The 22,617-nt window shown below is 42.4% G+C and overlaps 1 protein-coding gene across 3 annotated transcripts in view; it reads left to right on the forward strand.

The window, feature by feature from the left end:
- CAPZB (capping actin protein of muscle Z-line subunit beta) overlaps positions 1 to 22,617 on the forward strand; it is a 70,176-nt gene that overhangs the window by 44,272 nt on the left and 3,287 nt on the right. For all 3 annotated transcript variants that reach the window (XM_075437133.1, XM_075437134.1, XM_075437131.1), the window contains exons 6-9: positions 12,396 to 12,537; positions 13,059 to 13,175; positions 21,161 to 21,226; positions 22,328 to 22,404. In XM_075437133.1, the coding sequence (XP_075293248.1) occupies positions 12,396 to 12,537; positions 13,059 to 13,175; positions 21,161 to 21,226; positions 22,328 to 22,404 (402 nt within the window). The remainder of the gene's footprint in view (positions 1 to 12,395; positions 12,538 to 13,058; positions 13,176 to 21,160; positions 21,227 to 22,327; positions 22,405 to 22,617) is intronic.

Genomic DNA, 22,617 nt, shown 5'->3' on the forward strand with positions numbered 1-22,617 from the left:
TCTCTGAGGCTCTGTCTTGTTCAAGAGGTGTACAGCAAAGGAATTAATAGAGCATGTGTAAGACAAATTTAGATTAAGCACTGTTGTTTTTAAAGCATCAATAGCAAACTGTCTGGGTGACTTGTCAAACAATTTTTCTAAAAGGTGGGACTGCACTGGTCTTGCATTGAAGTCACATGTGAGGCCTCAAGATGTAATCAGATTTAGCGGTCTTCTGTATAAGACTGTGGTCTCCTAAGCAGCGATGGGATAGAAATAATAATGTGAAATCTAAAAAGCAAGTGTGTGTCGCAAAACAAAATGAACTTATTGCTTTATCCAGTAGCGGGTTGCTTTCTCATTGGAGATGCCTAACGACCGAGAAAAAGGTGAATAAACTTCATTGCTTCTGCCTGTTGCCCAAAAATGGAGATAAAACACATCCTGAGATGTAGTTCATGATGTGTCGCCGTGCCATTACAATGCTAACAAAAGCAGGTTATAAGGTACTTTTCTTGCTAGATTTTCTACTCATTTGAAGATGTGGCTTGATGTAAATGTAGCCTGTCCAGATGTGTAATCCTCACACTTTTGTTACAGGTATCAAATTTCTACTTACTTTCATGCATTATTTTCATAGATATCCAACTTCTCTTGTCAGTAACAGTTGTTATTGGTATTTGAACTTACTGGAAGAAAGGAATTTTGCATATGCAGTAAAGAGAGGTTTGCAGTTAATCCCCAGGTGCAGAACAGAGCAGGACTGATAGGATTTTTAATACACTGAGATGAAAATGAGTAGGTTTGTGGAACCAAGATTGTCTTTTTAAATCCCTCTCTGATCAGATGACCATGAAGTTGTGGCTGGATACAGCAACTTTAAAAGGGTTTCATTTGCTGGAAAGAAAGCGTGCTACAGATTGCTGTCAGGCTTAGATGAATCTGCTGAACCCTGTTCAGCATGTGGTACAACTGTAGTCTTAATATATTGTATGAAAGTAAAAGGTGAGATTGGATCAAATTTCATGTTTCAGTTTGTCACTCCAAGTTTTACAGGCGAATACATTGTTAGAGGGGGTACAGGAGGGATTTCTCACAAAGGCTTCATTCTCGTGTCATCAGCCAGAGATGACAGAGGCATTACGGCTTGCAGTGTAGTCAGCCTAGATAAGTGCGTCTGTCAGCACAGTACGCTTTGATGCATGTTATGATCTCAGAAATGTGTCAGAAAAAGAGGAGAAGGGAGGCTTACATTTTGTTGAGTGGTGTAAGAATTGTGGCATTTTTGGAAAGAATTTGCAAAGATGGGGAAACTTAACCTGAGCATTTGAAGGGTTCCTCATGCTTGAAATTAGAAATTATTTGTACTTTACCTACAACAGAGATTTGGATAGAAACATGCTTTTGTTCTAATAGTTGGACTCCACATTCCCTTAATAAGGCAGTTGGTTTTTGTATTTTGACAGCAGAAGCTTAATTTTTAGTTGGAGTTTGGAGGGGGGGAAAGATGAGGTGGGGGCAACAAGTGCCAGCTTTTCTCACTGCTGCTTGCCAGTCTTGCCAACATATCAGATTGGGAATGACTGTAACGATTACCGGCGTAACAGGTGCTGAAGCATGTGGGAGTCTGAAGTGTGGGGAAGGCTGTTCTGGGAGCAAGATGGCAATTGCAGTGATGTCATTTCCATGGCCTGCTAGAGCTGGAAGCTAATACTGCATACCCACTGTAAAGCCAGAAGTGGGTCTGAGCCGTGTGAAGCCGATTAAAGGTGTCACTGGCCTTCTGGTTTGGCAGCTTGCAGTGCTGGGAGAGGAGTGCACAGTGCATGGGTTCGGGGACAAAGTTATCAGTCTCATTTCAAATTCCAGAGCCAGTGGCAACAGAGGTTCTCCAGCATTGTGAAATATTTCGGGCTCATTTGGAAGCACTGATGTATTAAAAAAATCAGTAGCGTGCTGGGAGTCTTCAGTACCGTATCTTTTGTGGAAATTACGGTTTCTGTTGTAGGGGAAGATTTATACCGGGTCCACCTTCCAGTAACTGTGGTCATGTTGTAGGGTGTGCAGAAAAAAGTTCCTTGAATTCATCTGCAGAGATTTTTGTTGTCCCTGTTCACTCTTGTGGGGTTGTCTGCCCAAACAGACCTTCGTACGTGACACCAAGCTAATCAATACTTCACATTACAAACTCTTTCTTAGAAAATGCGAGTTGAAGTGCAGCAGTTGTTGCGCTGTTAGGCTTTCAGCTTGCATTGCAGAGTAAGAGGATGAAAATGATGCTGAGAGAGAAGCGTCTCATTCGACACATCAGGTTCTCATTCAGCCGTCCCTTAAGAGGCTGTTCTGTCCCGCTCTCTGCGGGGTAGGGAATGTTTTTGAACTACACCTCTAACCACAGCTATGCTGTGTTTTATGGTAGAGAGGTAACAGTTAATACAAAAATAATCTTATGTAAGCAGTCATTCACAGAGAACACCAGGCTCCAGTGTGCTTGAATTTCCTGGGCTGTTAGACATTTTGTTCCTGTAATGAAGGCTTCTGCTAGGTTTTTCAAAGCAGTTTGTGGCTTTGTTTCCAGCCTTGCTGGGCTACACTGCTGGATCTTGTGCTTGCAGTCATCTAGCCAGTATGGATTGCCTGTCGGAGAAAGATGTTGTGTGTCTAAATACCTGGTAAGCACTTCTTTCTGAGATGTTGCTCTGCGTGGTGCTTGCTTCACTCCCCAGCTTTAAAATACATCTTATACTGGTTGTAGCAGTGCGAAGTGGAAGCGGAAGAGGTTTTTTTTCTATAGAAAAATACGTACTTTTGAGAATATGTGCTGTTCCCACTCTGCTCTCAGCATACAGTCCAAGCTTCCTCTGGATTATCTCCTGTTTTACGCACACTAAGTGATAATATCTCACAAAGTTCATCTCGGGCGTCTCCCAGGACTTCAGACAGCTTCAGTTTTTCCATGTGTCGGTCCCATTTGGCCCGTATTCCTTTTTAGATTTCTGTTCTAATCAGGTGTGGTAAGTATCCACCTACATTTAGTGAGTCATCGGCATGTATTTGCCATTTCCCAAGGGGCTGGCACCTGCTAGCGTGGGTGTTTTGAGGCAAAGAGCCTGTTACGCATTTGTTAACAATTTGTGTGAAATAATCCATTCAGATTTGCTTGCTGGTGACTAGTCTTAGGCTTGAGTTTTGTCCCCAGAAGCTTACTGGACAGCACACTGTAGTGTGAAAGTAAGTTTGGAGAAGCCTTGTAGTATCACATGGAGTTGTTTCAAACTGTGAAAGCTCGAGAAGAAAAATTTTTCTGAATCCTCAGTGCCTCCTAACCAGTGCTGAGTCGTTCCCTGTGAGGGTCAGTTTTAATGCAAACTACCTTTACGAATCTTTAGGGTTGCCCGCCTTGTATTTCTGGAGGCACATTCATGTCTCTGGGTTAAAGAGGAATTATGCTACGTTTTAATTCCACCTCTATTATATATGTTAAACTACAAGCATATTTCTTGGTTATCTGTTTTCCCAAAATGCATGTCACTTTCCCAAAAAACAACTGTTTGATTTTGATCTCCTGCTGCCAGGTTTAACTCGGACACTGCCTGAAGCTAATGCCCTGGTATGTTTTTGTTCAGTAGGTTATTATTCCCAGATGGAAGTCTAATATCTTACACCATTCAGTTAGAGCCTTGGCTCTCCACTTCCAATATCGTGCAGATAATTTCTTCAAACACATGGTTGTAATTTATTGCCCTTTGCTTGACGTGTGTGTGTGATTGATTGAAATCAAAGCGTAATGAGGACCAGGGCATCTGGATAAATCTATCTATTTTAGATTCTGTGTTCTGTTCTTTTGGGTTGGAGATAATCACTGCTTTAATTAAGTAATCTAATCGCTCTTTGTTCTCTGGAAGAAATGGTTTCTGAAGTGATTAAGTAGACCTCCCTGGGGGAGGATGCTGCTGATCTGAATATTTCTACAAACAAGATGAGTTCTGGCAACTTTGGACCAGTTTAGTAAGCTGACATACATTTAGAAAGCTATCCCTTACCTCTTTGTTTCTTGGGTTAAGCGAACTTAACTTTTGATTTTTAACAGCTTTAAAAAAACCCAAACAAATGCTCCCTCTTAATCATTCTGCTCCTGAAAATGTTTTTATTGATTAAGGTTTTGAGTTCCCTCAACAGAATAAGCTGTGAAGCCTTTTGAACTTCTGCTTCTGTCTGTGTTTTGATGTTGATCCATTTTCCATTTGTTATATTAGAGCTCTGGACAAGGAATTTGGTAGGAGCAGAAGGAGGTCTGGGAAAGGATTGACCTCTAAAATGTCTTCATTGTGCGTAATCCTCTTGTTATTGAACTTTGGATTGGAATCCTGTCTGAAACGGAGTTAGTCACTCCCATTTTTGATGGTGTTAGCAGTGCTGAGGATGGCACCCCAAACCAAACATTTGCAGTACTGTGCAGCATACATAGGACCTAAACTGAACATACATGACCTTTCTCATTTCAGCTCGAGGAGGAAAGGCTACAGTAATTTGCTGTATGTGTGTGCCTCCAAGAATGTGTAGATTCAGGAGCCTTTTGCTAGGGAGCCTGGAGGGACTGAACTGCTGGGCAGGTGCAGTAGTGAGGTCCCAGTGACCAGCAAGCTCAGCCCTTAATTTTTAGAGTGCTGAGGGCTGACTCTTGTTCTTATCAGTGTGTTCAGTCTCGCTGAACGGCTGCAATTTGCTTCAGGGATGGCTATCATTGGCTTGACTCTGTGGCTCTTCACCACTGAACTCTGTGCCATCATCTGAACCACCAAGTATGTTCAAATGTCCTGTAAGCTACTGGATAGCTTTCCTCTTTTTAGCTGCTTATACCTTTTTTCTTTGTTTTGGATTGCATGCTTGAACCCCCTCCGATATTAGCCTTCATCTACTTGATAAGAAAAAACGACAAACCTCTGTTAGAGCTGCACATGGACTTCAACTCTTCCTTAGTGCTGCTGTAGTTTGTCATCTAATTTCCTGGTCTTACAGACCATGAGATCCTCTGAGTGGAGAGTTTGTTCCTCTCCAGGTTTAAAACACTTTGCACTTCTCGCAAGGTTTGTAGCGGTTGCTGCACTTGTGTGTTTGACCAAATTTGATTTATTTTGTGCATGGAACAGCACTGATTCCGCCAAGTAAATAAAAGGAGAGCGCCAGATGGAAGAGGTGTAATTAGTGTTTTTGGTCTTAGCGCAGCCTGCCAGTGCTCATGCCTGTAGGTGTGCATGGGGGAGCAGTTGCTGAGCGTCGATGCCTGCAGTGCAACTTTCAACTCACAAAGTGATTAGGCAGCTGTGAGCTCTTTATGTAAGCGCTCTGTCTGTGTTTAGATGTAAACCTAGTTTGTCTAAACTAAAAACCCATGGAAAGCTTTGAAGTGACTTTATTGCCATTAGCTCACTGTTCTTCATTAATGGTTACTAGCCCTTTGTGATGGCTTTCTCTTGGGCATGATAGTTACTGTGGTTTTCACAGCAAGGGCCCTGCAGATTGAATCCAGATGCGTTTGTTATGCATCCTAGCGCTAAGGAAACCTGACTTTCCATCTCACTGCTGGCAAGGGTTTTGCACAATAGGGTGTGACATCAGGATTATGTCATCTGTGAGATTCCTGCCTCCGGGTTAGACTGATAAGTACAAGATGAAGTCTCATAAGACAGACCTAAACTGCCAAGATGCGCATTGCTTTAATGTGTGTGTGCTTTTACAAATAAAACCATGATGTTTTCCCAAGGAAATTGTTTAGATGTAAGAGTAAACAGAGCAGTGTTGGGGTCCCTTCCTTAACTCGCCCATGGGCAGCTCAAAACTCAAAACAGAACCAGTATTGAGGTTGTTGAGATATATTACACAGATTAGAGCAGACTTAGAAGAAAAGAGGAAAAAAAATAAGCATACTGTCATGCTGTGAAAACTAAATTAGTTGCTTTTCATCTGATTTTTTTTTTTCTTTGGGTGCTTCATGTTGGAGCAGCTCTGTACAGACTGCATTCTTATCTTCTGAATCTGAGATGTTCAGTGGAGGAGGAGTTTTTCCCTTGGGTTCCCACGGTTCGCTGTGATTACATAAAGTCTGAACACTGGAGAGGGAAAGCTTCTATTAGGAGGTCAGCACTGATGATGCAGCACTATCCTCAAACACTGCTCTGAAGGGTTTAAATCCCTAGTAAGAAATTATTTACAAGCTTTCAAAAACGGAGTGAGACTAAATTTTAAAATGTCAGTGTATTATGATCTGGAATTTTTTAACTGATTAACAGTACATGGCTATGCATGCAGAGATTTACCTCGCTCTCGCAAATGCACCGTGTTTTAATGATGGAAAATTGAAGACAGATTAACTTAAATAATCGCCACCTTGTAGCATGTCTGATATATGCCTGTTTGAGGAAAGAAGTGTGTCACATAAAATCTGTAGTCTGCACAGACTTTAGCAAACGAAATACATGACACAGAAGTCTTCTGCTGCTGCCTTTTCCCCTCCTACCCATATTTGAATTATAACTGGCAGAACCTAAAATGTGTCAGACTGCCGGTGGGTGCAGCAGTGGGCTGTCTCCGGGTTGAATGGATGGGAACGGGTGAAAGATTTGTAAGCAGTCGGCGCTTCCTGGTAGTTAATGAACCGGTTACGCGTTTGGACGTGTTACAAAGTGACCCATTGTCTTGCTTATTAGGTGGCTGATGGAACTGTTTCCAGGTGACTTCTCAAAAGGGATTTGGTCATTAGTTTCCATCTGCCAAGAGAAATTGGATGGTAAGGAAAATATGAGCAATACAGTTTGTTTTTTTTTTTAATAACAAAAAGTACTAGAAAGCACAAAATGAGAGGTTCTGGGAGATTTTGAGCCTTCAGGATCCCATTGTTTGGATAGTGTTTTCCTTCCTTGCAGAATTCCTGCACTTCACAACTCTGCTTAGCAGTTTGAGTCATCCTGCCATGGGCCAGATGTGTGCTTTTAAGTGCGACTGGCATTGAGGTTACACATACCTAACTAGATTGGTATGTTTGCTCGAGGGATTTCTGCACCTGTGTATGCTGGAAAGAATTTCTGTAAAATACCTGTGCAGAGTCCACAGGCATACTTTGAGCTGTGTTCATAAACTGTGGTGAAAAACAGCTGGTTTGAATACACAAACATTTTACCTTCTTCATTTAAAGTATTTAGGTAATGTTCTGAAAGGGTTATAGGGTTGCACTCCTGGGACCAAAGAAGGAGGGAGAGGGGAATTGTAAATCACCTGTGCTCACACCAGTGGGAGAAGTGTTACATCCTGGGTAGCTCCTGGTACCAACCTGTCCTTTTTATTAAAGAACAGGCTCGTGAGCCTCGTTACTAGAAAGCTGGATGGGAGGACACAGGCAACGAAATTACCAAATGACAACTTTGGTCTCTTCACGTTGTCCTGAAGACTTTTTTCCCCCCTCACTTGAGCTATGAGATGGCAGGTGATTTAAATGAACACCTTAGCAATGTTTTGGGTTTGATGGAGAGTGTGTTGCCAAAACTTGCCACTTCCTTCATATTTCTGTTGCTATTTATGTGCTGGTTTGAAATGACAGGGTGCAGGCATGGGGGAAGGACTCGGGGAAAATTGTGCCAAGTCGCTTGCTGTTAGTCATCTGTTTTGATGCTAGTTGAAATGTCTGCTTCCTCACCTAGTCTTTTAGGTAATGTTTTGGGGTTGCTGTTAGACACCAGCTTCTCAGATTGTGACTTTAGTCATTGTCACTCTTGTAAAAACATTTGCAGCTGATTGCTCAATATTTTCCTTTGGGGTAGGTTTGTTAAATGACAGGTTTCTTGGAAGTCTGTTGATCTAAATAGAAGGAGACATTTCCCTTTCTGTGCTGAACTTCTGTAGCTGGAAGAAATAGCTATGCAACCTTTGGGGGGGGGGGGGGGGGGAGAAAATATATTTTGCTGCTTAAATGAGCCAGTTTGAAACACTGTGCAGCTCCTTTGAAGTTTTGCATAGCAGGTCTGAGGTTCCAGGTATTGGTACTTTGGCATCAGGGTTTGGTGGCTTAGTGCTGCAAGAGCCATCAGCCAGATACAAAAACCCACCCAGTGCCTCTGGCTCTCAGTTACTCACTGGAAAATAGACAAGTGTTTTTTATGGATGAGTGATTTGGTTCTGAAGTCTAATTGAAAGTCAGAGCTTGTTTTTATTGCTGTGTGGTGGAAACTCGTTTTCTCAGTATAGGGTCCAGCATTCATTTGCAAGGCTTGTGAGAAGTAGAATGCTATGGGGAAAGTTATGGTGCCTTTTCCGCTCTGTCCTTTGGTGGTAACACAAAGTGATTAATCTGTCCTCCTTTCTTGAGGTCTGTGTTGGAAGCTGGGGGATTTCCTACCCTATCACATCCCTCTTGAAGTTATGGCTTTGTTCTGGCCACAGTCTCTCTATTTCATGGATACAACTCCAGCTCCTTAAGCAAGTTTCCATTCTGTGTCTCCACCCGCTTAAACTTCAAACACTTCATAAAGCTTTGGATCACTCTTAGCTTAAATATTTTCTTTTATTCTTGCATTTGTAAAGTAGGTCAGTCTTAAGTGTGACATTTTTTGTGTAAAACAGCTTTTTCCAGGAGTTCTTGTGGTTGATGAGTAACGGAAATAAAACTTAAGTGTTTGATCATGACTTTAAAACTAGAATTTTGAGTGAAATGCGATTCTGAATTTTGTAAAGAGAATGTATGATGATATTGGATCACAGGCCTTTTAGTCACCTTCCTGGGCAACTGCATAAAAAGTGATTTTACCAGAGCTGGAGGAACACTGACTATCTACAGAGAAGACAGGGATATCGTTTTGCAGGGTTTTGGTTGTTAATTAAGGGACATGACAACCATAGGACTATGCTTTTTTCATCATTTTATAACAAACTCTTGTCTGTAGGTAAACCCAGAGTACATCCGGGCGAGCTCCGTGTCCTCACACAGAAGAGGAGCGATTGCTTCGTTTTGAATTGCTGTCCTTTAAAAGTGGTTTATCCTTTGGGAGCACTTCTCAGGTACCCCAATATGAATTGGAGTTTTCCTCCTACGTCAGAGCTCTTGTGCATCTCAAAAGCATCTGCTGACGGATTTGTGCGTGGCCTTGGATGCTTTGAGAGAGGACTCGAGCTGCTAGAGAAGACAGATTAGATTGTCTTTTGTGACTGCTGTTGTGCGGGAGGATGATGTACCATGAGCAGGGGTATCCAGAACGGGCGAGCACACAAGGTTATGTTCAACCAGGAGCTATGTAGGGCTTTCAAAGTGTTTTGCAGCAACTACTGCATGTATCTTTGATGGGCCTGTGCTCTGGTTTGCCCGTCTATTTCTTGAACAGAGAAATACCATCTTATGCCTTCCGGGAACCCTTTCCAAGCTGGTTACCTCTCCTTGCTTTGCGTTTTAGTACGTGCTGCTTTTTAATCTGTGGTGAAGGGGTTTCTTGGAGGTATTCCAGCCTTCTTGCAGCAAATCCAAGTTCATGAATGTAGATATAAATTCCCAGCAATCTGTCTGTCATCCGGTTTTCTATTATGTAGCAGCCAATTAACCTGTAGCACTTCTTTATTTTTCATAAAGAAAATAGGTTTCAAGGAACGTTCCCCTCTCCAAACACGGCTTTCCTGGGTTTAGATAGTCTTCAGAAATCCCACTTCAGCGCTTTTTAGTTGCTGCGTGAGGAAATCTAATGTAGTGATCAATGATATATATTTTCTCCCCATGAAGGAGGAGTGAGTTTTTGAAGTCATTATATATTGCTGAAGCACAGAGGAGGCTTTGGCTAATATATATCCCGGCGTGCCTTGGATTCATAATGGTTCAATCGCTGGCATTGTTGTTTGAGTCTCAAGATACTGGATCTGGCTATGGCAAAGCAACTTTATTGAAATAGCATGTTGGTATTTAAAACAATATTAATACTATATTTGATTCATTAAATATACAAAGGCAAGTTAAAGCATTTCCATGTGTGCACTGTTAGTTCTGGCGGGAGGTTCTTCAGATGGTTTTATGTGGTTTCAGACAACATTTTAGCACATTCTTAAAATACCCACAAAAGCCTTTATGTAAAATCTCATAAAGGTGAACCACATAAAAATTATTTTTTTCCTGTTTCATGTCATTAGGATCAAAGTACAGTAGGTAAGAATAAATTTCCAAAAACCTTGTTTCGGTCCCTCTCTTAATTAATGTTTCATGCTCATAGCAAGCTCATAAAGTGGGTAACAGGGAAACTGTCTGTACGCGCTGTAATATGCTCAGTGGCTGCCAGTTTATTTTGAGTGAATTCGCTTATTCTATATATGAATATTTTTTTAAGCAAACTTGGTCTGGAAATGGACAATAGTTCTGCTCTCTGGCCTTTGATTCATGCTGCCCTTTTGTCAAAGGAAGGGTCGCTTAGATTGGAACTAAGTTTCGCTGCAGGACTGAAATTCTCATTAACTGCATTAACCAAAATCCATTTGTGAACTCCCCAGGGGATATAAAAAGGGTGTTTGTTGGTTTGTTAGGCTTAAATTGCCTGCTGGAAGTCTGGCTTTAGCATGCCTGTGGAGCAAGGAGCTTTTCTTTTTTGGCAGTATATTGTCAGTGGCTTGACAAATGTCATAAGACGGTGCTACGTTTGTTACTTAAATACTCAGTCTAAGCTTGATGATGAGTAGCAGTAGTCATCCATTAAAAGTAAAATGATGTGGTGAATTAATATGAAGTTGTATACCCCTCCTGGGGTCAGCATTGTTTTTGATACAGACTTGGATGCATGCAATTAGAAAGAATTGGAGCTCTTCTGGTAACTCTGCCTTCTTGAAACGACATATTGGACTGATCTGTAAGTGCAGAGAATATGTTGAAAGTTACCTATGTTATTTGCGTTGATTTCCCAATATCTGTTCTCCTGACTTGTAGAAAGGATGGAGTAGCGTTCTTGAATCTACAGTACTTCAAACTAATATGTAAAGTCCAAAATGCACAGTACATCAGATCTGAAGTGCCATTAACAACTGTCAGGCTGGTGTTTAGAAAGGAGGGGAGCATGAAGGTGGGAGGGTTCAACAAGGTTTTCGTGTTGGCAGTGAGTGGTACTTTCCTTTCTTACAGAAGGGGAGAAACATGCAGTCACTTGCAGATCTGTGTGATCGTCTCGCTTGTGACAGTAAGAGGCAGGAGCATAAAACAGCTTAATCTGCATGACTTTCAGCTTAAACTGCTGGGAACTGTCAGTCATAGCAGCTCCTCGTGTCTTTGGATGATGGGCTTTTGCTCTCCTCCTGACAACGAATTCTCAGGTGTTTTGTCTGCTTTCTGTATGTGCTTGCAGAACGGCAGCCAGTGCTCAAAGCAGAGCAGAAATGTCTGACTGCTAAAATGTCACTGATCTTCTGGCTCAGCAGCAGTTGCCTCTCTTCCTTCCCTTAGCTCTTCGCAGGAGATGCTGACTCAGTGCAGTGTGAGTTCATCGCTGAGATCTGAGAGTTGTGCGCCATGAAAGGGTATTGCCTTCTGCGTGATAATCCTCGTGGCTGTTTGGTAACTTGAGAATGGAAACAGTTGTAAAATGCTGTGATTTCGGTTTTCTAGAAGCCAAAACTGCTGCTTGCGTATCGTTCTTCCTACAGTGTTGGATTGTTTACCATTATTTTGAAGTTCATCTTCCATCTGGCACGTAAGGAGCCTAGCATGAGTGTTATAAAGGAGGAGTGGGTTTCTGCAGACGTCATTGCTTTGTTAGCTTTCCAAGAGTGTACTTTTGCTACCAGAAACCCAAGAAGTAGGTAGCCTAGCTTACGTTCTGTTGTGTGCCGTATCTGAAGCTGGAATAATACGTAAACCTGAACAGCATCTCTTCATTTCTACGAACTTTGGTTTCAGTTCAACTCTGTTTTCACACAAACTTCTGAGACAGTGGCAGAAAGCTACTTGCTTGCTCCCTTTTGTCTTAATTAGCGGACTTTGTTTTAAAGAACTTCCAGACTTCCCCAATAGAGAGAGAAAAGGAAAAAAAACCCCCAAACTGTAAAATAAAGCCTTACTCTCAGCCTACTTTGTAGCTTGTGCTTTTACCAGCTGTTATATTTAATTGGAATCAGAGGAATTGTTTGCTCAAGTACTGCAGAAATCTGTAACTAGCTCACTTTCTCACTAGGCGTTTATTCTCCTTTAGAGAAATGTACAGTTTTTTATAATTAAAGTCTCAGTGTTATAAAGCAATTTAAACTGCTGTCTTCCTGGGTATAGAACTGGTGAGAGTGTGCTGTCTCTGAAGAAAAAACCAAAATATTTACTAGGACATAGAGATTCTGCTTGCTTAAGATTCTTATTGATACCTGACTGGCTTGGATTCTGCTTACTCTTAACATGCCTATTGGATTGCGTCCTGCAGGTATTTTGAAGGTGGAGTCTCCTCTGTCTACCTCTGGGATCTGGATCATGGTTTTGCTGGGGTGATCCTCATTAAGAAAGCTGGAGATGGATCAAAGAAGATTAAGGGATGCTGGGATTCCATCCACGTGGTGGAGGTTCAGGTACAGCCTCTGGGGCAGCTGATATTCCTAAGTGAAAACAAACCCCAGTTAATTCCAGACAATTAACGAGCACAGGTGTTCCCCTGAACAATGCAATATTGTGTTAGGGGCTGTAAACTTCTTTCCTCTGTTAATTTTTGAAAATTCCCCGAAGCAATTTGGATAGTGATAAGTCAGGGCTGTAATCAAAAAGAATCCCAGAAGAATTGAAAGTATGTTGCTTTCTGTGCATGTGATCTTGAGATTATTTTTCTTAACATAAAGGTCTACAGATAAATATCACTAATTAGGTAATAAAAACATGGTAATAGGAGGTTAAATTGCTCTAACTAGATTTGCTTTGGAAAATTAAAGAAATATGCCCACTTAAAATTGCTTTTAAGAAACAGACTGTGCTATGTGAGTGGAGTTACAGGTATCTGGCCTGTTGCTGGTGGGGTCTTTGGGGCCAGCCACTATTTAGGTTTTGGAGGGATTTTAACCTTTTGTCTCTATCATTTTTGTCATCCTTCCACTTCTAGGAGAAGTCCAGTGGTCGTGCTGCTCATTACAAGCTGACCTCCACAGTGATGCTGTGGCTGCAGACTAATAAAACTGGCTCTGGTACCATGAACCTTGGAGGGAGCCTTACCAGACAGGTACGTCTGTATCTTGGCACGAGTGTACGCTGCAGACCCAAGGCTTGCCTTTCTGTATTTATATACCCAGTAGCCCCAGTCAGGAACAAAAAGTTGATTTTGTGAGGTGTTGTATAAACATCTATTCTCCTGCTGCGTATGCAGCGCAGTGAAACAGTTAATGCTAAGTGTGGAATTGCCAGGAAGCTCCGTGAACTTTGCTTGATGGCAGTATAGCTTTCAGTTCAAGATATAAAACATTCAGTAGGAGTTCAGGCTTGCTTTTAAGCCTTAGTTTTTCTTTTAGTATTCCTGAATTTTTGTACTTTCATATGTGTTACTCAGACATCTGTAAGATTTGCCTGCTTTCTTCGTGGAAGATTACAACAGGATTATAAAAATACAAGATGACCTTTTTTGTTACGTGTCTCTTAAAAGCTAGCTAGGCCACCGTGAGTGGACCTGTATTTCACACTGACGGTAGGATTCTTCATTCTTAGACATCAGTTATCTTTTAGTATCCTTCTTTAGTATTTTCCTCCTGCAGTACACTTTTAAAAAAATCTCTTACCCAAAACAAACTGAAAAAACCCTCTTGTAAACATATGGGCGGGTTTCTCCCAGCATTAATTACTTGGACTTCCTCTTGCGAGAGCTGTTTTTCGCAAGGAGAAGGTGCCAGCCTGATGACTGTCCCGGCAGTGCTCCTGTCTTAGTCTCTGACAGGCAGGATCTGCTGGCCTTGACTTCCCTGGGTGAAGATGCTTCTGCCCCACCACCTGCCAAAGGTTGCTTCATGCTGCTGATGAATTGCAGTTGCTTAAGATCTGGACTGTGGAAATCAGTGAGTCGAGCAGAGTAATAAACTCTGGAGGACAGGAGGCATATTGTATGGTCATGAGTGACTAGAGAGATTGGCAGCAGCTAAAACTCCTTTATGAGACTTCCCAGGGCAGACTGTTGCTTTTGCTACAAAGGACAATGCAGACTCTGTTAAACAGTTCATGTTTTTGCACAGGTTTGAGCCAGGTGAAGGAAAGAAGGATCTGTGATTGCAGAGAGGAACCGAAATTGTGTTAGTATTGCAGGAGCTTGCCCTAGACATAGGTGATTTTTCTTTCCATGTTGTTGATTTACAGAAGAAGCTGACGGAAAAGCAAGAGGGGGAGAAGGCATCTGGAGACAGTTTTGAGCATTTCGTACTCTTTTAAAATGTTTGCGGTAATTACACCCAAGTTATGGTGACCTGGACAAATATTTAATCACAGGCCTTCCTAATACTTTAAATCATAGCTGTGAAGTGGAGGCCAAGCGCTTGACTCTGGCCGTGGCCTTATGGTGCGTGAGAGCTGTGCCAAGGAAAACGGGAGTCTGTTGAGAATGAGTGTCCTCAGTACACCTTGGCCTGAACTGCTAGGCCTTGTTTAGCTTGACTTTCACTCTCTAAGCTTTAGTGGGGAGATTCATGCTTCTGTCATCATTTTAACAGCAGATCATTTAATTCATATGTGATGCATTAAAGCAGAGGCCTGCTTCCAATGTAAGTAACCATAAAAAAGCCACTGGGGTAATGATGCACTGCTTCTGCACAAACAATGGAAACTTGAGTTTCAGAATTTAGCTTTGGGCTGGAGATTTTCTGTTTGCAGATGCCATAGTAGGCTTAATGGGACAGGCTTCATCAGAATCCATGGCAGAAAACGAAAATCTTCATGCTGCCTTGAGGTATGCTATGTGGGGAGGAGCTCTTTGTCCTGAGCCATTTATTTAGCTGTAGTTGGACTAAACTCCTGAGTGCAAGGCTTTAAATTTTTAAACTTTGCTTTAAATCCATTTTGCCACATTACCTAAGGACAGCAGGTTTTATTTTTACTTTTTGGTAGGCTTTTGATACAGTCTGCAGCAAACTTAGGCACTGAAAGTAGATTTTACTTCTGGTATGTTACAGTTTTACCTTGACGATATTAGTAATCTGATGTCCTAACCAGACTTTTGAAATACCTTTGTCCATGGTAAACTGTACATGGTTTTGGTCAACTCAATATTTAAGCTACTTGAGCACCTTTGATCCTTAAATGTGAATAGCAGATGTCCTTGCGTTTCAGTGGAAGCTTTTGAAGTGTTCACAAGCTTTGTAATATCCTGGCTTATAAACTGATGGCAGAGAGAACCTTTCAATGCTTTGAAAGGGAAGTCTGTGGAGAGCCCTTACTTTGAAACCAGTTTCGCCTCGTAGCTGGAAATCGGGTATTTTTCGAGTGATGACTGGCATGATTAACTTGGTGGCCAGGAGCAGGCGCAAAGGAACAGCTAATGCAGTGCCTCTTAATTCACCACCTCTGGCAGTGGTGAAGAGCTGGGCATGTCTTGCGCTGAAATGCTATGGGGACCATTTGCAACTTGCTATGGAAACACTTGCTCAGTAATTCCCCTTCCTAATGTCTGCAGATTACACTCGGTGCAAGTAATCAAGCAGTCCTGTTTGTTCTTCCGTGAATGGGTAGCGTGGAAGGGCTGAACTTGGATCTGGAAGTAAGGGTCCAGAAATAGCTGTTCCTTGCTGTCATTTCCTATTGGTGAAATACTGCTGCCCCGCATCGGACACAAACATGGGTTTTTCTGTTGCCTTTGTCAAGACTATTTGGAAAAACTTGTCTTTACATTTCTTGACTGTCCCCAGACTCTTGTTACTACAAGGCTCACACTTGGGCTATTCCTAAATGTTGCACTGAGTTTCTAAGAACAATTTTTTTTCTTTCTCTCGCTTTCCAAGACACTGTGTATTTGAGTATTTTTACACCTGGCTTGGGGCCATGCGATGGTACGTTCTGGGTAGATGTTACTTAGAGGTCACGTTGCTAGCCTGTCTGCTTTAATGTCATACACTGAGAACTGGCGTATCTCTTCCAGTTTATTGAACTACTACTTTTCAGTGATTTTTCCCAATGCAGTTTTTCATGTGCTACAATAGGAGTTGTCTCTGTCTTCATTTATAGGCGGAAAGCAACTGTACAAGCGTTTTAGAGTTGTAAGTGTACAGAATAAGGAAAGAGGGAGAGACATGGTAGACAGAGACTCGGCCCGTTTTGGGCAGTTGAAACTCTCCTTTTTGTAGCTTTACTTGGTGGCTTTCAAAATGAAAACTTCTGGCATTTTCTCTATCAGTTCAATTATGGAAGTTTCTTTCTAAGAGTTGGAGTGTAGACTAATTCAAATAAAATGGCTTGTGATTGTGTTCTGAATGGAGTTATGGATTTTGGTTTTGTTCAAAATGTAGGATTTCAGATTCTGTCCTGATCCAGCTGAGAAATGTCTGTGTATACACACACAAGTGTACAACACAAAAACCCTATGTATACTGATATATATCTCTTTACATAATTTATGTATATACAGAATTGATTTATGTATGTGCATGTATAAACTTTTATCTTGAGAGGGTTAGAGAAATTCAGAGGCAGCTCTACGCATGTAGGATCCATAGATCATAATTTTGGTCTGAAAACTTAGGGAGAATTAAAGCTTAAGTAACATCTTCACGTTGGACACTTCATTGGATCCTTGCTGAAGCAGTCCTTTTGTGCGGAGGAACAGTGTTCTTTTTGCCTAGCAAAGATTTTTTTTCTTCTAATCTTTAGCAATATATGTTATTGCTGTACATAAATACTGACACCGAGTATGGAGCCATCTCTGTTTTGACTCCAAAGGACATTATAGAAGAACTTTTTGGTGGAACTGGAAGGAGAAAGCCGATTTTTTTAAAAATTATTTTCTTTCTTCCCCTCTTGCTATGGTCCGTTCCCAAAAGGCATGCAATGTCAGATAGAGAGTGTCAATTTTTATGATTTTCTAAAGAAGGGTGCTCTTCCAGACAGCCTGTTCTGGAGACAAGCTTGGATGCAACTCAGGAGAGCTCAGAGTTGAAGCACCACAGGCCAGGGTGGAGGGAGTGACTCCCCGCTCACATCTGACACTGGCAGGGGTCAGTAGATACGAGGGCTGAGGCTGGAATTCGGATGGGGAAAGAGCGATCGGTGTGTTACGTGCTGTCTGCCTTGACGAGGGGCCGCAGATTGAAGTGCTGTACGTCTGAGAGGAAAGGACAGGACATGCTACCTTCAGTTTACAACAAAGGGAGAAATGCTTGCAGGGAAATAAAAAGTGCAAGCAGCTTTTCAGTTACCTTGCGCATTCTCCAATGACTGCAGGTAACTCCCAACCCCCTCCTGATTCAGGCCAGATGCTTGGCAGATGCTTTTCTCTGATAGACGTTAGGGTCCTGTCCTCTTTGTGTACATTGGAATTACTTGGGTTATTTGCCGTGGCACTGTATTGCTTTGGCTGAATTTTGAGGTTTCATTAGGCTGCACTTTTATTTAAGGTAAGAGCAGCTGTATGATCCTGTTTCAATTTATGCAAAGTAGATGTAGCCTTCCCTTTTTCTGGCAGATAGTCAAAACTGCACTTTGTTGGACGGATTTCTGGAGCCCCCCTCCTTAAAAGCAAGACTAACAGGTGCCTTTCTGAGATCTCGTTGCGTACAAAGAACTTGTGTGTGTTTCCTAAGCCAGGGTGAACATTGTGAGGAAGTGTGAGTTTGCTGAGAAAGAAGTTGGCTCAAAACCTATAGTTTATTTACACGTGGAGGTGTGGGAAGGGGAGGATATACAGTTGTAGGGGAAGTCAAGCGTGGGATTTCAGATTAAACCAGCACAGATGTGTGTTGATTTTCATACTTGAAATACTCTCTAAGCAAAGGTGGAACATTTTGCAGAGCTGGATGAAGGCTGATCTGTTGCAAACTGAGCTTTCCCTGCCTTCAGGAAGATGTGCCCTGGGATATATTACTGCTCAGTAAAACACCAGCAGAGACATTCTGCCATTTATCATAATAGGTAAATCCTCCAAGGCCTGTGCTCTGCAATTAGGGGAGTCATATATTTTCATCAAGTTGAGCTTTCATGTAAAGGCCTATCCCACCGACTTCCAGATGTTGTAGCGTTAAGCAGGGCATTGGGGAGTGTTTTTCCACCATAGGGATCTTCAAGCTGTAGCTGTCGTGATCCGTAAGCTGCCCCTCAGCAGTTGTCCAATTTCCTGGAGGCACTGTCTCTTTAATCCTAACCGAGTAGTGTTTTGGGGTGCACAGGATAGCAGAGAAGTACTGAACAGTAATTGTGCAGGAAATTATTTCTGCTTCACAGGAACATGTGGATTTTACAGTGGTTCAGTTATATAATGGCTGGTTTAGAAAAAGAGAGAGTAGAAGAGTTGAGCACATACGGATACTGGCAGATAGAGCTGATGTGGCATCCCCAGATTTGGTCATGGTTTTGAATGTACAGTTTGGTAAAGGACATGGGATATCTTTGGTTATGCTGATTAGAGTAAATACACATGAAGGCCGTGGAAGGGGTGAGGTAAGTTCTCAGCTGATTTCTGCAAAGCTCCAAGCTCCGTAGAGCTCACAACCTTCATTTATCTAGCTACAGTCTGAAATAAGCGTTGGAGAGAGAGGAGCCAAATTTTTGCCTCGCTGATAGCCAAATAATTCCACATATTTTCCACCTGGAGACTTCAGTCTGCCCACTGCCTGTGGCTTGGGAGCCTTTGACTCGCATTGGTGTGTTTGTGTTTCATTAAAGAGATTTTCACGTTGCTCCGTGGCCAGAGCAGCTGTTGATGTTGTCGTCAGTTCTTCAGAGTGAAATGGTGGATGAGTTTCTTTCTTATCTTCCTAGTATTTTTAGATGCTTTCATGGTCAACCAAAGTGTTTATCCAACTTAATTTCTCTCTTCATTTTAACTCTTCCTCCAAATAACGTTTAGAGAAAGCCCAGACAGCTGCTATATTCCATGCAGGAAACATCCGAAGTGACCAGCCAGCCGTCGAGAGCTTAATATACCCAGAAGAGTGAGTTTCCCTCTGAGTCAGACTTGCAGCAGATGGCTGGGGAAATGAGGCAAGGAAGCCAAGCAGCGTGTATCTCGAACGGGAGAGGAGCAACTGTGCCCCGTAGATTGGACTTGGCTCATTCTGGAGCGTTAGGCTTTTGGCTGAGCTCAGCGGCAGATGGGGAGTGACACTGGGAAGATGAGCTGCTTGTTAACATCAACTTACAGGATGGAATTTCCCCTCAAAGCAAATTAACCCCTTTATTTAAGCAGCTAGAGGCTTTCTGCTTAGGTCCGTGCAGTAACAGCCACCGGAAGGAACCTTTAAAAATCCCAACAGCTCTGCTGTTTGTATAACATGGCTGCTTACTGACTCTGAACTCCATTAAAACAGCCTCTTGTAACATCTGGGCTCCTATAGCATATAAAAATGTTTTCCTTCTGGCAGCAGTTTTTATGGAGATGTAATAATATACATTTTGTGGAAAAAAAAAAAAAAAAAAAATTTCAGATTCTGCTTCTTACCATTGAGCTCGGCCTGTCCAGGTGTGGAGGAGACGCAGTGGGGAGCCTGTGGAAGTAAATGACCCACTGCCAACTCCCCGGCTGCCCCCGATTTGGTCAATTTGCTGATAGTTCCCAAACTCACTGCAAAGTGTATATGTGTGCTTGTGTAGTTCAGATTTATATTCTCCCTCTATTGCAACTGGATCCCTTCTCCAGGCAGCATGTCTCCATTACATGTAAACAATCTGAGTGCAATCTAAAGGAAAAATTAAATGTCCTTGTTCTCTTTCTCCCCCTCTTCTAGGTTATCTTTTGCCTTCAGGGTTCCAACTAAATTACATGCTTCCCCAAGCCTGTTAGAGACTTGGCTTATTAAAAGAAACCTGTAGCTGGCCCAGATTTTTAAACTCTACCCTGAGGGAGGGATATGAACAGATGGATAAGAGAATTCAGTGGGATTAGTAAAACCCTTTGAAGACTGTTCTTCCCACTACATTTTTCTCCCGGTTTTGTTTTCGTGCTGTCTCAGCACATCTTGTATCAGTTGAGGTTCCTGGGACTGCTGTTCATTGTTCAACAGCTTGTCCGCGTCTGGCCAGAACTTTCATCTCAAGGACTGGGGAAGATGGTCTTTTCCCTAGCACGGAGCATGGATGGTCAGCCATGGCCTCTGGACGGACATTGTGGGGGGCAAAGTCCAATGAAATAAAGCAAGTATTGCATTCTGCAGTACCAGCTCCCAATTTTTGATCTTGGTGATGAAAATTCTCACCTAGTTCAGGTACCTGTCTCCTGTTCAGACACTGCACTGAGTGTAGTATCATTACACACTGCAGTTCATCCAACCCTGAATTTCTACTGCAAAAGGCAGTCTTCCGCCTGATAGTTAGGTAAATGTTGGTTCAGCTTTTTGGTCTAAAAAGAAAAAAAAAGAAAAGCAAAAAGAACTACGAACTGCCAAATTTCTCTTTCCGTATTATTGCAGTAGTTTAAATCATCACCAGTCTTGCAGGTAGTTGTGGGTTTTGTATTCTCTGCACCTTCCCTCTCTACTGGAAGGTAAATAATGCTTAAGGTGTCTTTCGCCAGGAGATCCTGAAAATGGAGAATGTGCCCCAGATGGGGTGGAAGTGGTGTTTGAGATGAAGATTAAAAGAAACAGCTGTTTTTGCAGGAATAGCTCGCAGCTGTTAAACTGACAGCACCATCCTTGCGTGCATCTCATCAGCAACAACCTTGTTTTCATATCCGCATGCTGTGCTACTGTGCTTCTGGTCGTGTTAGATGCTCACTACCGTGGAACTCCTGCAGCCCCTTAGTAGGTAGGGAGTGACAACTGTGTAGTGCCTGTCTACACCAGCGATCTACAGCAGGGTTTGATTTTTATTCGTGGTGTTTATTACACTACGTTTCTGTTATCAACATGCGAGCCTTTGTCTAGTTCTGGGAATTTCGCAGTGCGTTACTACTCTGCACATTGAAAGAATAGTTACTGTAGGGTTTTGAGACCCACTTCTTCCATCCCTTCTTTTGGTAAGGAAAGCTGTTGTGCATCTGCTGTCAGATTTCCGTGTTATCAGTGGGCCTGTATCTTTCCTTTCTAGATGGAGAAAGATGAGACTGTGAGCGACTTCTCTCCACACATAGCCAATATCGGATGCTTGGTAGAGGTAAGTGCTGCAGAGCCACCACAGCTGGAGCCTGCTGCAGGTTCTCTTGGCTGTATTTGCTCCCGTGTCTAGGAATTCTGTTGTATGCTTGCTTTTGTCTTTACAGTCGAGTAAGTTATTCATACTGTATCAGGTCTAATCGTGCTAATGTTGTTGCTTGGTGCTTGATGGCTCAGTACTCCTCCTATCATGTCTTCCAACACTTTGTAGATGCAAAGCCGCCACTCTGCACTTTGTCTCCTGCTCATTACAGCAATAACCTTCCTGTAAAATAATGGTTCTTTCCTCAGAACTAGTTAACAATTTCCTACCCCCATGCCATTATATACTTACTTTTGGCAGAATTATTTAAAGTCAGGTTGTGTTGTACGGAACTGTCCCTTTAACTGAAAGTTCAGTGTGTGTGAAGTGCTTATTATATCCACTGGAATTGGTTTTAGTGTTTGATGTGATGGCAGCTGTCAGTCATGTATGCTCAGCACGGTGAGTGAAGGACGTGATTGCTTTGGCCGCTCAGAAGGGCTTTGGTGCAGCACTCGTTTAAAGGCACTGAGAAATGAAGAAAGGCAGTGAAAGCAACCTAATGAAAAAATGCTGCCTATTTACAGGACCATTCTCAAAACTGTTTGCCATGCAGTTGTAATGAACGCGTTGCCAGCTCAAAAATTCAAAGTAGCCCCTAAACAGAAAACTGCTGACCTGCTGGTTATGCGAAGTGACTTGCCACTTACAGTCCGCTCAGTGCCAGGAAATTACAGAGTAGGGTTGGGGTGAAATGCATTTTCCTTTTCTGCAGCTGAACGCAGAAAAAATCGCTAGCTGGGCAGAAACTGCCCTCTCGTGGTGCAGAAAAACATCTCGGAGCCGAGAGGAGTTCGTTTGGAGGAGAGGGCAGGAACAGCGCTAAGCCTTTATTTCCTTGGTACGAGCAGAGAGATAGGGTCAGGCTGCCTTCTGTGAGCATTCGGGTAGTAGGAATACACTGGGTGCAAGTGGTGTACGTCGAGGTGAACGTACGATGTATAGAAGAGTGCAAGTGCACCATTCCTGAGAACAGCTGACGTGACTAAAGATCTGGTTTCTTACTTTTTTTTTTTCTAGGACATGGAAAACAAAATCAGAAGTACACTGAATGAGATTTATTTTGGAAAAACAAAGGACATTGTTAATAGGCTGAGGTAAGGGGCTCTCCAGCTTCCCTGTGTTCCCTTGCAGCGCCTGTGGTACTGTCCCCAGCCCAACGCTGATCTGCTTTTGTTTGCTGGACTCCCCTTCCCTACACAAAGTCTTTTCATGTCCCTAATTGTTCACCTCACTGTGCTTTGGACAAGTTGTTTGTTGTGTGGAGTTTAGGGGATACTCCTACCTGGTAACCATAGAAATTTGAAGCA

The sequence above is a fragment of the Opisthocomus hoazin genome, chromosome 16, assembly GCF_030867145.1.
Source record: "Opisthocomus hoazin isolate bOpiHoa1 chromosome 16, bOpiHoa1.hap1, whole genome shotgun sequence".
Classification (NCBI taxonomy): domain Eukaryota; kingdom Metazoa; phylum Chordata; class Aves; order Opisthocomiformes; family Opisthocomidae; genus Opisthocomus; species Opisthocomus hoazin.